This window comes from Ursus arctos, unplaced genomic scaffold, assembly GCF_023065955.2.
Source record: "Ursus arctos isolate Adak ecotype North America unplaced genomic scaffold, UrsArc2.0 scaffold_16, whole genome shotgun sequence".
In the NCBI taxonomy this organism is placed as follows: Eukaryota; Metazoa; Chordata; class Mammalia; order Carnivora; family Ursidae; genus Ursus; species Ursus arctos.
This window is the reverse complement of record NW_026622830.1, coordinates 21,803,883-21,818,807: the sequence shown is the minus strand read 5'-3', so window position 1 is coordinate 21,818,807 and position 14,925 is coordinate 21,803,883. Positions and strand designations below refer to the sequence as shown.

General features: G+C 58.1%; 1 protein-coding gene across 2 annotated transcripts in view; it reads right to left on the bottom strand.

The window, feature by feature from the left end:
- Positions 1 to 13,479, bottom strand: part of SOGA1 (suppressor of glucose, autophagy associated 1) — a 66,777-nt gene extending 53,298 nt beyond the window's left edge. The window contains exon 1 of one of the 2 annotated variants that reach the window (XM_044385807.3): positions 12,533 to 13,479. In XM_044385807.3, the coding sequence (XP_044241742.1) occupies positions 12,533 to 13,207 (675 nt within the window). In that variant the 5' untranslated portion in view covers positions 13,208 to 13,479. The remainder of the gene's footprint in view (positions 1 to 12,532) is intronic. The other variant, XM_026503446.4, reaches the window with a different exon arrangement.
- Between the last annotated feature and the right edge of the window lie 1,446 nt (positions 13,480 to 14,925).

Sequence of the window (14,925 nt, the reverse complement as noted above, 5' to 3'; positions counted from 1 at the left end):
AAAGTAAGAGGGAGCCTGTGTTCCTTCTGCAGCTGCCCCCTCTCTGGGGTCTGGGTCGACCCTCTCTCTTCTCCATCGGGGCACAAGGAGTGGAAGCAGAGCTCCACTTTCAAGCCACATTTTAAATGTTGCAGGAAAGAATGCTTTCCGCAAGAAACCCACTCACATATAAGATGATGAATCTTTGTACAGTGAGGACAGAAGCAGGGAGTTTAGGTTTGGGGTCCACTGGAACACTTGCACGTGACAATGACTCCGGATGCTTGGGTCTGATGGAATTGGTCTGGAGGAGTAGATGGCGAGAAGGTCTCCTGACTTGCCAGACTGGAGATGAAAGTGACCAAACTCAAGGCCCCTCTGCAGAGACATGGCAAGCGGCAATGGGTGGTGTGAACCCAGCAACAGCTGCCTCCCCTGAGAGCAGGGAGGGAACCAGGTGCACAGAAGGTTCCTAAAGGCAGGAGGAAGTCACCTCTTTTTTTAAAGATTGATTGATTGATTGATTTGACAGAGATAGAGACAGCCAGCGAGAGAGGGAACACAAGCAGGGGGAGTAGGAGAGGAAGAAGCAGGCTCATAGCAGAGGAGCCTGATGTGGGGCTCGATCCCAGAACGCCGGGATCACACCCTGAGCCGAAGGCAGACGCTTAACTGCTGTGCCACCCAGGCGCAGGAGGAGGTCACCTCTTACCATCCACCAAGGAAGAAACTATACCAGAGCAGAGGTCCCCCAGCTACCTCCCACCCAAGAGAGTCAGCCCCCATAAGGCTAGGGTGGATGATGCCTGTTCACCCAACACCCCCAGAGAGCTCAGAGGTGAGCCCTGCAGACCGCCCTCGTACACCAAGGCTGAGTCCAGTGCAGGGAGCCAGTATCTCAGCCCCACCAGCTCCCATTGGGGCTCTGTCCTGCCTGGGCCTCCTTCCGCTATGTATGTCTCCCACCTCCTCACCCCACCACGTCAAATGCCACCTCCACCAAGAAGCCTCCCTGGCTACCCCAGAGCATAGCCTTTTTGTATGAACAATTACTGAGTCTCTATAGCGAGCCAGATTCATCACCAAATCATTGAATTTAACCCACAGGATGGTCAGTTTTCTCCCCACTAATTTGTTCTCCACTTAGTATATGGAGTGTTTTTGTTTTTTTAACCATTTTACTCCCCTGTTTAAAATTCTCCAATGATCACCAAAATCTGGAAACAACCCAAACGTCCCTCAGCTGGTGGACGGAGACACGGGGGCACATCCATGTGAGGGAATACTACCCAGCAACAAAAAGGAATCAACTGCCGAGACCCCTAACACCGTGGCCCAGGTGTAAACGCATTCTGCCATGTAAAGGAAGCCAGACTCAGCAGGCCACTGGAGGATTCCCTTTATATGACATTCTGGAAAAAGCAAGACTATAGAGACAGAAGACAGATCAGCGGTAGTCAGAAGCCGGGGAAGGAGGAACTGACTAGAAAGGGGCCCAGGAGGAGTTTTGGGGGGCAGATGGGACCGTTTCACATCTCGACCGTGGTGGTGGTTAGAGAATTGCATGCCTCTGCCCGAACTCACTTTACGGTATGTAAATCATCTGACCTAACAGCAAGACAGAATCCTGACCCCTGCCCACCTCCCCATCTTCGTCTCCCCGTATTGGCTGCTCTCCCAGAAATCACTTCGCCTGTCCCACTACTAAGCCTCTGCCCCTGCCGGACCCTCTGCCTGGACGTCCCTCCCCGCATCTCTGCACTCCTGGCTCCCCTCATGCTCGAAGCCTTCACGTAAATGCTTCCTCTTCAGAGAAGACTTCCAGACCCCTCTAGGCCCACTGTGTCTGTCTCAAACCCGTTTCTTTCACAGGACATGTCACAGGCTTATCTGTGATGTCAATTATCTTACTTATTGATCTGTTTGCTTATGGAATGTCGGTCTCTACCACTAAGATGTCAGCTTCAGGAGGAGAGAGCCTAGCCCAGTGCCTGGCACACAAAGGATCAGCTCAATAAAGAGTTGCCCAATTAATAAAGGGGTCCTAAGATAGGAAGACTCCCATCCTGTTCCATTCCCCTGCAGAAAATCACCTCTAATCAGTGCTGCTGTGTTTAAATCTAATTCTGTGATTCTGTGAAGCTAATGCCCATGGAGGCCTGGGAGCCTAGTGGTGGGCCTCAAATCCTGGCCTATCAACTCCCAGGTTGCATTCCCAAATATGTCACCTCCTCCCCAGGTTCCAGGGGCCTGACCTGCTGATAGGCAGACAGACCCAGGAAGAATGATAGAGCTGAGCTGAAGGACCCAAAACTTTCCGTCTGTGGGACAGCAGCCATTCCATGGAGGGACAGGAGCCTTTGCCTGGCCCGCCTTCTCCCACACCGCCCTGGCCACCACGGTCCCTCCCTCAGGCTAACCCCAGGCTGCCTGCCCATCTGCCACCCTGGCTCTGGCCTGGGGCACTCACCCCAGCCCGGAAGGGCTGACCTGCAGGGTGGGCCAACAGTGGCCACAGAGGCGGCATGCCAGCCCCCCGAGAGGCTAGGGCAGCCATCTGCTATTCCTTCTGTCCATCCCCCAGGTCTGTCAAGGCTCCAGATGAGATCACTGGAGTTGGACCCCAAGGAAGGCATAAGGCTCTGCAAAGCTCTACTTCCCTCCCCACTCAAAAGCAAAGACTCCAAGAGCAAGGCAAGGGGTCGGGGGTGGGGCAAAACAGGCAGGGACACTGAGGCCTAGAGAGAGATTAGGGACAATCACATGCCCCCCCCCTCGAAGATCCAGAGTCAAGCAGAGAGGGACTCTGGGCTCCTGCCTTCCAGCCCAGACCTCAATCCAGTTTAGCCTCCTTGGGTGAAAGCTGGGCTCTAGTCTGGGGACAGTCAGGGACAAAGGTCCTAGAGGAGGGCCAAGACACCCAGCCAGGTATGGCCATGCCACACAATGCCCTTGCTCCAGCTGGCATCCTGGTCCCAGTGACCCACAAGATCATGAGGGACGACAAGGGTCTTAGACTTGCCCCTCCAACACCAATAAATGGTAACAGGCAAGAGCTCTCTCTCCACGCCAAGCACAGGCCAGGCAGCACCCACTGCCTCATTGTATCCCCAGCCACCTCCAACGACCGGTGAGCAACCAAGGTCAAAAAGGCCAACAGTGTGGCTCAAAGTCACAGGCTAAGTGGCACAGCCAGGATTCAAGTCCAGTTTGAGCTCTTGTAAACCAGACTAGACAGTCTCTATAATGGGACAGCTAATATCTACAAGGGTTTGCCGTGTGCCAGATACCTGACTGAACTCCACGTGACTGTCCATTATCTCTTGCTCAACAGCAGTCCTCCGGAGGCAGATGCTATTATTTTATGCCCATTTTACCAATAAGCAAACAGAGGCTCAAGGAGATGAAGGCTCCACACCCAGTCTGGAGCGTGCCTCCCGAATCTGGCAGAGCTTTGCACATGAGACCGGACGTGTGTGTGTGGGGGGGGGGGGGGGGGTGAAAAGACACCCAGAGGGCACTGCCCATCAAGGCCAGCCTGGCTTGCCGCTGGCCCATTCCAGGCCTCCCCCAACAGAACAGGAAGACACCGCAGCCCCCACAGCCTCTGGGGGGGGGGGGTGTGGAGCTCACAGAGGGTGTGCCCGACGGTGTCCCTCTCGTCCTTTCTGTGTGAACAGGAAGGAAGACAGCATTTGGACCTGGATGTGTTTAAAACATCTCCCCAACGGCCTCTGGGCTGCAGCCAAATCTCCAAACAGGGAGAGCACAGGGCTCAGAGGTCTCTGGGGAGGGAGAGCGAGGCTGGAGAGGCGAGGGAGCGGCTCCAGCACATCCCAGCATCTCACACCTCAAGCCTCCGCTCCTGCCATCCTCCTGCCTGGCGCCCTGCAAAGAGCACCACCAGACCGCCTGTCCTTCTGCCTCTTGCCATCTCCAGGCTGTGTGACCTCTGCCAAGCCCTTTCACCTCTCTGAGCCTCAGTGTGCACCTGTGTAAAAGGAAGGGGCTAGGTCCCACCCGGGTAAGGCAGAACACGTGGGGGAGGGGCTGACACTCAACCTGTAATTACCCAATTAATAATCTAATTACCGTGGAGGTAAATGTCCCCAAGGAGCCCACAGAAAGTTCCTGGTTGTCTAACACAGAAGCTGGGCCTGCAGCTCAACAGGCCTACAGCTAAACGCGGGGAGGAGGAAACCAAGGAAAAGGGGAGGGAACTGCAAAGCACCAAGGCACTGCAGGTGGGAAGTGCACAGGGACTGAGGCCTAGGTGTGAGGGACAGAGGGGAGCTGGCATGGAACAGGGGTGAGGTGAGGCTGAGGGAGGCAGAACCACACAGGCTGCCCAGGCACTCAGCCAAGGCCAAGGAGGGGAGAGGCTGATGCAATTGACCCAGAAGATCCCGAGCAGATCTGGGGCAAACCAGCATAAAGCTGTTTTGCTGGGCCGGCCTAGCTGTGGGATCCCAACTATTTTCCACTGGAGACCGTGCTTCTCTCTGTGGCCCAGGCAATAGGAGATGATTCACCTAGGTTTTAGTATGAGAGACCCCAAAGGCGCCCTCCACCGGCAAAGGGGTATCCCCAGATTACAGAGTCTGCAGCCCTGGCTGTTCGGAGAAGACTGACAGGGGGTGGGATGGAATGGGGGGATGCACAGGGAGAATTGTGTTTGGAGATGCCCAGGAGGCAATTCAGCTCCACGCACACCTCCCAGGCCCCTGCTCCAGGCTGAGACTCACAACCGGATCCAGGCACGTCTGCCATCAAGGACCCAGGGCTCACAGGCAGTCAGACCTGAGCCTGCCAGTAAGGGATGAGCCTGCCGCTAATCCTTACCTACGTGCTTCCCCCTATTTAATGCTCACAGCAACCCTGAGAGCACCATCAACACCCCCAGTCGACAGATGAGGAGACTGAGCCTCCTTAAAGGGGAAGCTCATAGAGGAAAAGGCAGAGCCAGGATTCAAGCCGAGGTCGAGGTCGGCTTGGCTCTAAGCACCGTGAGCCCCGGAGAAGGGCAAGGCTGGCCTGTTGCTCCCACCTTGTCTGACTCCCCGCAATTCCTCGGGGGCTAGTGCCACCTGCTCAGACTGCTGACGCTGTGCTGACCTGCGGGCCTCCAGGGAAGGCCAGGGTCAGCCTGTCCCAGAACACCCTGGAGTCTCTGGCTCTTTCCCCACTCCAGCTCCAAGTTCCTTCTGGCACCAGAGGGCAGAGAATATGACCGCAGATGAGAGCATGTGTATGGGCTACGAGGGGAATGACCTTAGTAATAACCTTGGCTGCTGGTCAGGGCCCTGCCTGGAGCTTAGCCGAGCCCCTCCCCGGGGGAACTCCCTCTCCCCCGGAGGCTACACAGGATGTGGGGTTCCTTCCCTTCCTCTGTGCCCAGAATGCTAATGGATGTGCCATGTACCAGAACGCTAATCCTCCCAAGTGCCCTGCAAAAGGGGATTAGATTCCCATTTTACAGACAGGAAGACTGAGGCTTGATGATGGAATTTTCACATGGAGATCATGCACAGGGAGGAGGTAACAAAGCAAGGTTTGGCCTTAGACCTGACCCCAGAGATGGAATTTGTCCATGAGACCACAGAGCCTTCCTTCGCTGCCACCCTGGGCTCCTGTGCCTTGTGCCTGGCGCTACCGATACACACGAAGGGGGCAGCTCCTAGCCGTGCTGTACGGCCCCCTCCCAGCAAGGTGTTCACAGTGCCTCAGCTTGGCATTCAATGCCCTTCCCAAGCAGGCCCAACCCCTTTCCCAACCTCTCCCTCACCACTGCCCATACCCACTATTCCCTCCAGCTCTTTGGTTTTAAGCCTGTAGACCACCTGCCTCTCATTCTATCACACGACAGACATTTGCTGAGTCCCTGTGATGTGCACGGCACCATTCCAGTAGCTGGGCACAGAGACAGCCACTCAAGGCTAACTCCTCAGCTCTAATGCCTCCTCCTCCAGAAAGTCTTCCAGGTCCCTCTTCTCTGAGTGCCCACATCTCCTCCACCCTCCTCTATCTTGGCCTCCTTCATTGTTTCCCAGGCAGAAATGGGCACCCTTCAAAGATGGGAGCAGCGTGGCCCTCCACAGTCCCCAGCAAAGGGAGAGGGGAGGAGGAGGGAGATGAGGGCAAGCCGGAAATTCCAAGGAGATTAGAAGGGAGTTGCCCCTGGCCGTGTTTCTCCTGTGGGCAGGCCTGACAATTGCTCCGTTTCTTTCAGCCCACTGGGCCGAGGCCCAAATGCTAGGCATCAGGGGCCTGCGGGCCTTTGGTGCAACTTCTCCTGACTTAGTGACCTGCCAGGTCCAGGAGGATCCTCGTCAAGCCCCCGTCATACTCCTCACTGTTCCCAGCAGCCTCATGGAGTTTGTCCACATTCACTCCAGAGGACAGGGACCAGGATTTCCTGTGTTTCTGTGTAGCTGAAATGTCACAGCCTGTGTGTGTGGGGGGGGGGGGGATCTTGGTTTCTGGGTCTCTGGTTCCCAGGACAAATGCTACAGGCCTGACATGTGAGTGCTCTCTGCTCGTGTCCCTGCTTATGTGTCCATGGCTGCGTGTCTTGTGCCCGTGTGTCTCCTGGGTGTGTGTCTGAGCCCCAGGTAAGCATGCAATGGCCTCCACTGCTCTCCTCGTGGAAGAAACAGGGCGAGGATCTGGGTGATGAGCTTGTGCGTGCGCCCGCCTGGCAGGGGTGGATCTGTGGATTTCCGTGGATGCTAGCGCCTGTGTGTAATGAGTCTGCGTGGGTTTGTGTGTGTGCCTGCATATATATGTGTACTTCCGATACGTCTGAGGGTGTCTTAAAGCTGTGTGTCCGTCTGGGACACGGCCAAGTATGTCTTAGGTATATGAGATGTGTGTGTGTGTGTGTGTGTGTGTGTGTGTGTGTGTGTTTCTGAGCCAGGGGCCTTCTAGATGGTGTGAGTCTGTTGTGTCTGGTAGTACGTGGGTGTGAGGAGACAGATTTTGGATCTGCATGGGTCTGTGTCCTTTTGAGGGTGTATCCTCTCTAATGTATCTTGAGGTGTGCTTCTGGAAGCCGACAACACACTGGATATACATATATGTGACATGTGCGTGAATGGCTGTGGATCTCTGAGCATGAGCTATGAATATGTGTGTTTGTGTGTGTGAGAGAGAGCGAGCCCAGGGACACGGGCCCAGCCCCTCTGCAAGGAATGCTGGGAGCCCTGGGAGCTGCGCGGTCCCCCCAGGCCTCCGCAGCACGCAGCAGCCACCTCACATTTTCCGTCTCGCTGGAGCTGCCCTCCTCCCCCTAAGACGGGCAAACTGCTGAGGATTCTTAAAGACCCAGCTCTCAGAGCAGCTTCTTCCAGACCGCCTCTCAGCTGCCCACAGGGAGGGCTGCGACTCTGGGCAGGGACCAGGCAGGAGCTCTGCTGACCATAATGACCACCCCCTGTCCCCGCCCAGTGACACATTCTGGGAGCTGAGAAGAGCTTCACAACTTGCTCCTGGGCCAGACATCTGGCCTTCAGCCTGGTAGCCAGGAGGCTCTCAGAAAATATGGGTTCGGGGGGAAAAAAAGAAAATATGGCTTGAGTGAATGAATGAATGAATGAATGAATGAATGAGTGAATAAATGAATATGGGTTGAATGCCTGGAAAAGCAGGTAAGGGAAAGGGACAACAAGGACCGGCACTCACATTTACCATGCAGCCCGGTGGAATGGGTACGGCCCTAAGGCAGGCATGCTGATCCCCCACTTGACAAAAGAAGAAACAGAGGCTCAGAAAGGCGGAGCCTCTCACCCAACATCACACTGCGTGTAACGGGCAAATCCAGCAAGAACCCTGCTGTGTGAAAGTCACAGGCCCAGGCTACGTCCTGCATGGGAGAGGGTGGGAGAGCGAGGGGGCAAGGGGAGCTCCTCAGGGTTTTCCAGAGAGGATCCCAAGTACGTCAGCTATGCAACCATGGGCACATTACATAGCTTCTTGGTTTCCTCATCTGCCAAACGGATCTGACGTCACAACCCTCGACATGTGTTGCTGTGAGGAGGCTTACTCAACCCAGAGCCTAACGCACTAGGAGTGATCCATGGGGGACAGTGTTCACGAGTCCAGAGCCACAGAAGTCCAGAGACCCCAGGCTGGGGGTTCCCAGGCTGCTTTCACATTGCAGCACCCTGGGCTCCAGCCTAACCATTAACTAACCCTTGGGGCTGGATCCAACCCCCAGCATTTCCTCCAGGACCTCAGATTCCCCCAATCCCAGTCACGTGCAGCACTGGTGCAACGTACATACTCTCATCCCTGCATGCACGCGCATGTCCCTCTCCCTCTGCCTGCGGGCTCCAGGCTCCAGCCCCAGCACACGTTACCCTCACTTGTTCCCGACAAGTCTTAGCCTAGAGCCTGGCACACAACAGGATTCCTTTCAGCAAGCTGTGTCCCAGACTAGATGCACTGTGAGCAACCCACACTCACTGCTCCAGTCATGCTACAGGAAGAACAGGACGCAGAGGTTTGGACTCCTGGCTGTGACCTGGGGCCTCCATTTACCCAAGTACAGTGAGAACGGGGGATGGATTAGATGCTTCCCCTGGGCACTCCTGGGCTGACATCTAGATTGGTTGTGCTTCAAACACTCACACCTAGAACCTCCAAGGAGGGGTGGGGTGGGGGGCGGCCTTGCTTCACAGCGCCCACACAGCAAGGAATGTGATCACACTCTCCTGTCCTCCCAGAAGCAGCTCCTGATTTATTAACATCCTAAAACTGCGGGGATCCACCTTTCTGGCTTCTCCCAGCTTCCCCAAGAATGAAGACACCTATCCGAGCAGATAGGATGGCTAACAGTGACAATTCCCCAAGAAATGTGGGATTTCACTGCTTGTAAAATGTATTCTCGTCTATTCACACCCCCCTGATTCCTGAAAACAATCTTATGAAGCTGCACAGGCAGGTTCCATCTTTATCACAGAGATGAAGAAAAGGAGCTCAGAGAGGCCAAGTGACTTGCCCGTGGCCACACAGTAAATGGCGGAGTCAGGTCTCAAAGCCAGGTCTTTGGGCCCCAACTCTCAGATCCTTCCATCTACACTCCGATGGGTTCCCCATATGTCCTCCCCACATGGCACATGGGTAAAAGTTAGCGGTGATGGGGTGCTGGAAGAACCCAGACCACCAGGGCTTTGAAGGTCAAATGCAGTCGATGTGTCTGCTCTGCAGCTAAAGCTGCATCTTAGAATCCTGGAACCTCAAAAGTTCGTCATCTCCAGACGTCCTTGGCCAGAAGGTATCCTGAGGTCAGGCAGCTCAACTGTAGCCACCACATAAATCTCTCCCTGAATCTTCCTTCTAATCACAACCACCAACATTTTGTACAGTTTATAAGCTGCTTTCCACAAACCTCACGTCTTCGTCCAAACATGAAAGGTCATCCAGCCTTTGTTTGAACAACTCAAGTGACAGCGAGCTCACTCCCTTCCCTGTAGCAGCTCCTATCTCTGACTGGGAGGCAGCTGCCCCATAAGCTCTTTCCCCACTTGGGCCCCTGGGCAGGCCTCACGCAACAGGAGATCTGCCACCACCCGTGAGGCCTTCCTTCCCCAGCTGACAGCTCCCAGGGCCCCCACCCCTGGGAGGTGAACCCAAGCAGGGCCCCACCGGACTTGAGACTCAACCCAGGTAGCACGAAACCTACAGGGTACACACTGGGGATCTGGAGTCCTTCTCCTGGTAACTCAGTTTCTGCATCTGGGAGCAAAGAGGCCCAAGGGCCAGGAAACACGTCAAGAGTGTAATACGCTCTTACTCCAAGCCCTGGCTGTCTGGAGAAGTGGCTCAGGGACCCAGAGCAAGTCCCTTCCTCTCTCTGGCCGCAGTGTACCCATCTGTAGAATGAACAAAACACCTCCTGTGACAGCCCCTATGCTTACGGTCCATATCCCCGGTCTCTAGATCTTCACCTCACCTCTGTGAGATTGGTGGCTGGGTCAAACAAAGCTCCAGCCAAGTTCAGGGACCCACCCAAATGCGCACAGCGAGAACAGCACGGTCTGGCCTGGCTCACCTCTCCATCCAACCTCCTTCCTCTCTTCAGCTGGCTGCAAGTCATCCCCCAGGCCGTGGCCTCCCTGAACACCCCCAGCCCCACCTTCACGTGCTCTCGGCACACGTTATCATTCTTGACCCTTACCCGGATCTGTGTTGTGATTTACTGCACCGCTAGTGTTAAATCCCAGTCTCCTTCACTAGACCCAGAGCTCCGTGAACACAGATACATCATCCCCGTCCACGACTGTATCTCAGATCTGCACTAGTGTCTGGTACACAGTAGGCACTAAATAAATGGTGAAAGAATGAATGAGAGGCCAGAAGAAAGAATCAGGCCTGCTTCAGGTGGGGAGGAGGATATTCTGCCGCCCACAGAACCCACAGAGAACATGATGGCTGCCTGTGGAAATGTGTCCCACACCGCTGGAGAGCAGCCGTGATCACAAACGCCCGCAACTCAGGCTCAGTCTGTGCCAGGCACTCTAGTGGTGTTTGCACACATTATCTCCCTTAACCCTTAAGGCTAGAAGAAGCATGATACACCCTTTTACAATGAGGAAACTGAGGTCTGGAGACAGTAAGTCACTTGCCCAAGGCCACACAGCCAGGAAGCCAGACCTCAGATCCACCCGTGGCCTGAGGCCTGCCCATGAAGCCTGAAGGGCTGAATGAAAGAGGAAACATGGTTCAGCCCCAGCCCAGGCAGTGGGAGGTGCCTACCAGGCCTTGGCCCCTGGAGACCTTGGGCTCAACCCCCAGCCTCTGGGGACTACTGTCTATCTTAACAGTCACAGCTGGCCCAGGCAGACTCCAGAGCTCTGCCTGATGACTTCGTGGAACGGACAAGAGCCCACAGGGGTTGGTGCATGAGGAGACCTTGAAGGAAAGCTCCACGGCCCATCTCCCTCGCCAGGATAAACGGTGTGGGCCGGGAGGTCTGTGTTCAGAATCGCTCAGGAGCAGGGCCAGAAGCAGCCAGGGCACCAAGAGGGCATGGTCAGGCCTCTTTCTGGCTTGTCTCTGTCCTCCTACCCACCCTCCACTTGTCCTCTCCTCACCATGGGCTGCTGAACACTGTGAGCTCTGACTGAGCCTTCAACTGTCAACAGTGAATGGGGCCTTTGGGAAGACTTACCCTCCCATTTAACAGATGAGAAAGCTGAGACCTGGCTTGGGGAAAGATTAGAGGCTGAAGGGGTGGATTATGCTGATTCAGGCAGACCGTGTCTTTTTATTTTACAAGCATTTACTGAACACATGCTAGAGAGGAGATCCTGGGGGAAAATGAGGAGGGAGAGACACAGTTGAGCAAGACCCCAAAAGTCTCACAAGAGAGAAACCTACTTGGCCAGAAGAGCCACAATGAAAGCTAAGTGTCACCAGGCAGACATCAATCAGCAGAGTGATGTTACTTCTGTGGCTCTCAGCCAGGGTCTCTGGGGTGCTGTGCCAGGCCATCAACTAACAAGAGTAGCAGGTAACATTTCGGCCTCTTCCAAAACCATGCCAAGCCAGTGGTGGTAGAGCCCATGAAGCTTTCAGTCTCCCCAGCCAAGGCCAGCACATGAGCACTGGGCTGTCTGTAGAGCTGCTGGGTACCAGGCAGTGGGCAGGAAGAGACTGGCCAGTACCCAGTAGGTGCTCATGTCCACTGAAAGGGTAAAGGCAAGACAGGTCTGCTCTCCGGGGAAGCTCTCAGGTCATCAAGATGCCCAGACGCAATGCCCCTTTCAGACGGACAGCTTCCCTCCTCTCACTGGGAACACAGTAAGGACAAGGGCACCGGCCATGAGGGGCCGGTGCGACTGCTGTGTGTACAGGGCAGAAGAGAGCAGGAGACAACATCCTGGGATTTAGAAAGCTGCCTCTGAACCAGTTCTCCCACGACATCATCCTCCCGGGCTATGGGACCGTTAGACTGGGCGGAAGTCGGACTCTAGCCAAGGGGATGTTCCCAGATGTCATGCTTTCAAACAGGACCCGCCCTGAAAGGCAGGCGGGGACAGGCCTGCACCAAGGAAAGCCCTGAGTGAAGACTCAGAATGGTGTTCCAGCCTCTCCTTGGCAGGGGACAGCCACAGGTTTCCCTGGCACAAGTGCACACCAATACCTGTCCCCCGAAAAGAGAGCCACCAAAGACCCAGCCTCTGGTCTGGGGGTGGGGCTTCTAAGAAGCCGATGGACAGGGGTCCAGCCCCTCACTGACTACCTCCACCCCATCCCAAGTAATGCATCAAGGCATCTTCCAAAACAGTTTCCTCAAGACTCCCTCCTTCCAAAATCAGGGCCCTTTAGCCAGGCTCCTCAACTGGGCTCTCCTCAGGGAGACGGTTCCCCAAATAAAAAGGGAGGCAGGATGTGTGGGAGCCCTGGATCGACCTCAGGGTCGTCCCCGAGGATTTAGGCTCCCTTTCCCAGCTCCTTCTGTGGGCCGGTGGGCCGGCTGGTGTCTCAGGCCCCTGGGGCCGCCACAACCCGCGCCTCCCGCGGCCCCCCTCTCCCCCATCAGCGCCCCCACCTTGAGATAGTCGTTCTCTGAGCGCAGCTCCTCCAGCTCTCGCACGAAGCCGCCGGGCCCGCAGTCCAGCATCTCCTCGGTGAGGTCGGAGAAGGCGAGCGAGGCACTGAGTGGCAGGCGGCTGCTGCCCACCGACGACGCGGCCACCGACGGCTCATCAGGGGAGGCGGGCGGCCGCGGGGGCTGCTGTGCGGGCGGCGCAGACTGGGGCGGCTGCCCGGTACGGGCCCCCGCCGGGCCCCCGGCCGCCGACTCGGCGTCGCTGCTCAGCGCCAGCTCCAGGCCCAGCAAGCGCGCCTCCTCCGACGCACAGTCCGACACCTCCGAGCTGCTGTCGGTGAGGCTCGGCGGCGGGGGCGGCGGTCGCGGCCCGGTGCCGGGGCGCGGGCGGCCCTTGGCGCGAACCCCGGTGCGGACCCCGGCCACTCGCGTCCCCGCGCTCCGCGCCCCGGGCGCCACCGCGCGCCCCTTCTTGTCCGGCCGCGCGGAGGACGCTGCGCTGCAGGCGGCTGCGGCGCCCGGGCCTGGGCCGCGGCGGCCCTTGGCCAGAGACCAGCCGGCCACGTCCTTGGGCCGGGCCGGCGACGGCGCGCGGTGGCTCTTCTTCCTCTCCGGGGCGGGCACGGGCGGGGGACCGCAGCCCCGGGTCGGGGGCTCCCCCGCCGGCACCTCCATCGCGGCCTCCCTCGGCCTTAGCGAGCGGCGCGCATGGCCCGGGCCCGCCCGGCCTCCGCGCCCCTGGGGAGGGTCCCGGCGCCGCTCCAGCCGCTCCGGCTGCGGCTCCTCCCGGCCCACCTCAGCCGCGGGACTGCGCTCTGGCCCGGACCCCCGCCGCACAGGCTCTCCGCTGCCCTGAGCTCGGAGAGAGCGGCCGGATCGCCTCCAGGCGCCCCGGCTGCGGCTCCGGCTCCGCCCGGCGCCCGCCCCCTCGGCCTCGCCGCGCCCCCGGAGCACGCCCGGGCCCCGGCTGCCTGCGCGCCGATCGCTCCCTCGGGCTCCGAGTCCGAGTGCGGCCCGGGCCCCGGCTCCGCCCGGCGCGGCCCGCCCCCCGCGCAGCCCCGCCAGCTCCCCGCCCAGCCGCCTCGGCTCGGGGGCGCGCGGCTCCGCGAACAAAAGGCGGACGCGGCGGGAGCGGCAGGGAGGGACACAGGCTGCGAGCGAGGGAGGGATCTGCGAGGCAACAGCGACCCCCTCGAGGGTCAGGCAGGCCGGAGCTGCCGCGGCCCCGGCTCTCTCCTCCTCGGCCCCGCCGCCGCCCCCTCCCCTGCCCGCCTGAGGAACGCACCCAGCCGATGCGCCCCTGCGCCCAGCGTCCGGGCAGGGGCAGCGGGAGCGGCGAGCGAGGGGACTCCCAGGCAGAGGCCGAGCCGACCTCAGATCGCAGGAGCCAGCATCCATATACACCGCCGGTGCCTCGCCCCTCGCGGCTGTGCGGAGCGTGCGCGAACTCCGCCCCCCTTAACCTTGCAAAGCAAGACCAATTATCCCATAGTACAGATGCGTAAACTGAAGCCGAGGGAAGGTACGCTATTACCCCAAAGTCAGTGGCGGAGCGGGGCTGTAACCCAAACCTCACACCTCCGGAGCGTGCTCTGGTTCTTCTACCTCGGCCCCCCTCTCACTAGCGTAGGGGCCATGGAGCCCTAGGTGCATGCCCAGCTCTGCACAACTTGACCGGCTGGAATCTCAGGCATACTCCCTCCAACCCCAAGCCGGTTTCAGGCTCTGCATAGTTAAAATGGAGGCGGCCCATTATGAGGTGTCAGACCAGCGATGCTTTGGGAGTAGATTCTGACCCCGGTGGGGGCTGGCGCAGACTAAAGACAATTGACCTGATCCCCACACGTTCCCTCCCCAGGGCAACCCGAGACAACCCGGAGCGCTGGCTCTGGTGGTTTCCGCTCTTTCCTTCCAGGGCCGTGCTTCTGGCTCTGTTGTGGATTTTCCCGTGTCTATCACACCTTCCCCGCCTCCGTCCCCTCCCCCGCTCCTTGCTGCTACTCCCCTCCCCCTCACCGAGCCACCGCCGGGCGGAGCCCGTTTTCAGTCCTTTGGCTGCCCCACGGGTGGGCACCCATCCTCAGCGTGGCCACCCCCTTGCCACCTGAGACGGGGGCAGGGTTATGTTTACCCCTCTGCAGCCTCTTCTTTTCCCCGGTTCCTGCCCCCCGCTTTTTCTTCCACCTGACTGGTTTCTCCTTCCTCCCCCCAACCTGCTACCCCTCCCCCAATCCTGTTTCTTCGCCTCCTCCTGCCCTTGACAATTAGTTGGCACCAGGTCTGCTTCTTCATGTCTATCCCACCTCCCTCACAGCAGTGAATCCTGGGGTGTGCCTTCTCACCTGAGACATGGCTTCATCCTGATCTAGGTGTGTCCAGGTGTGTGAGTGCCC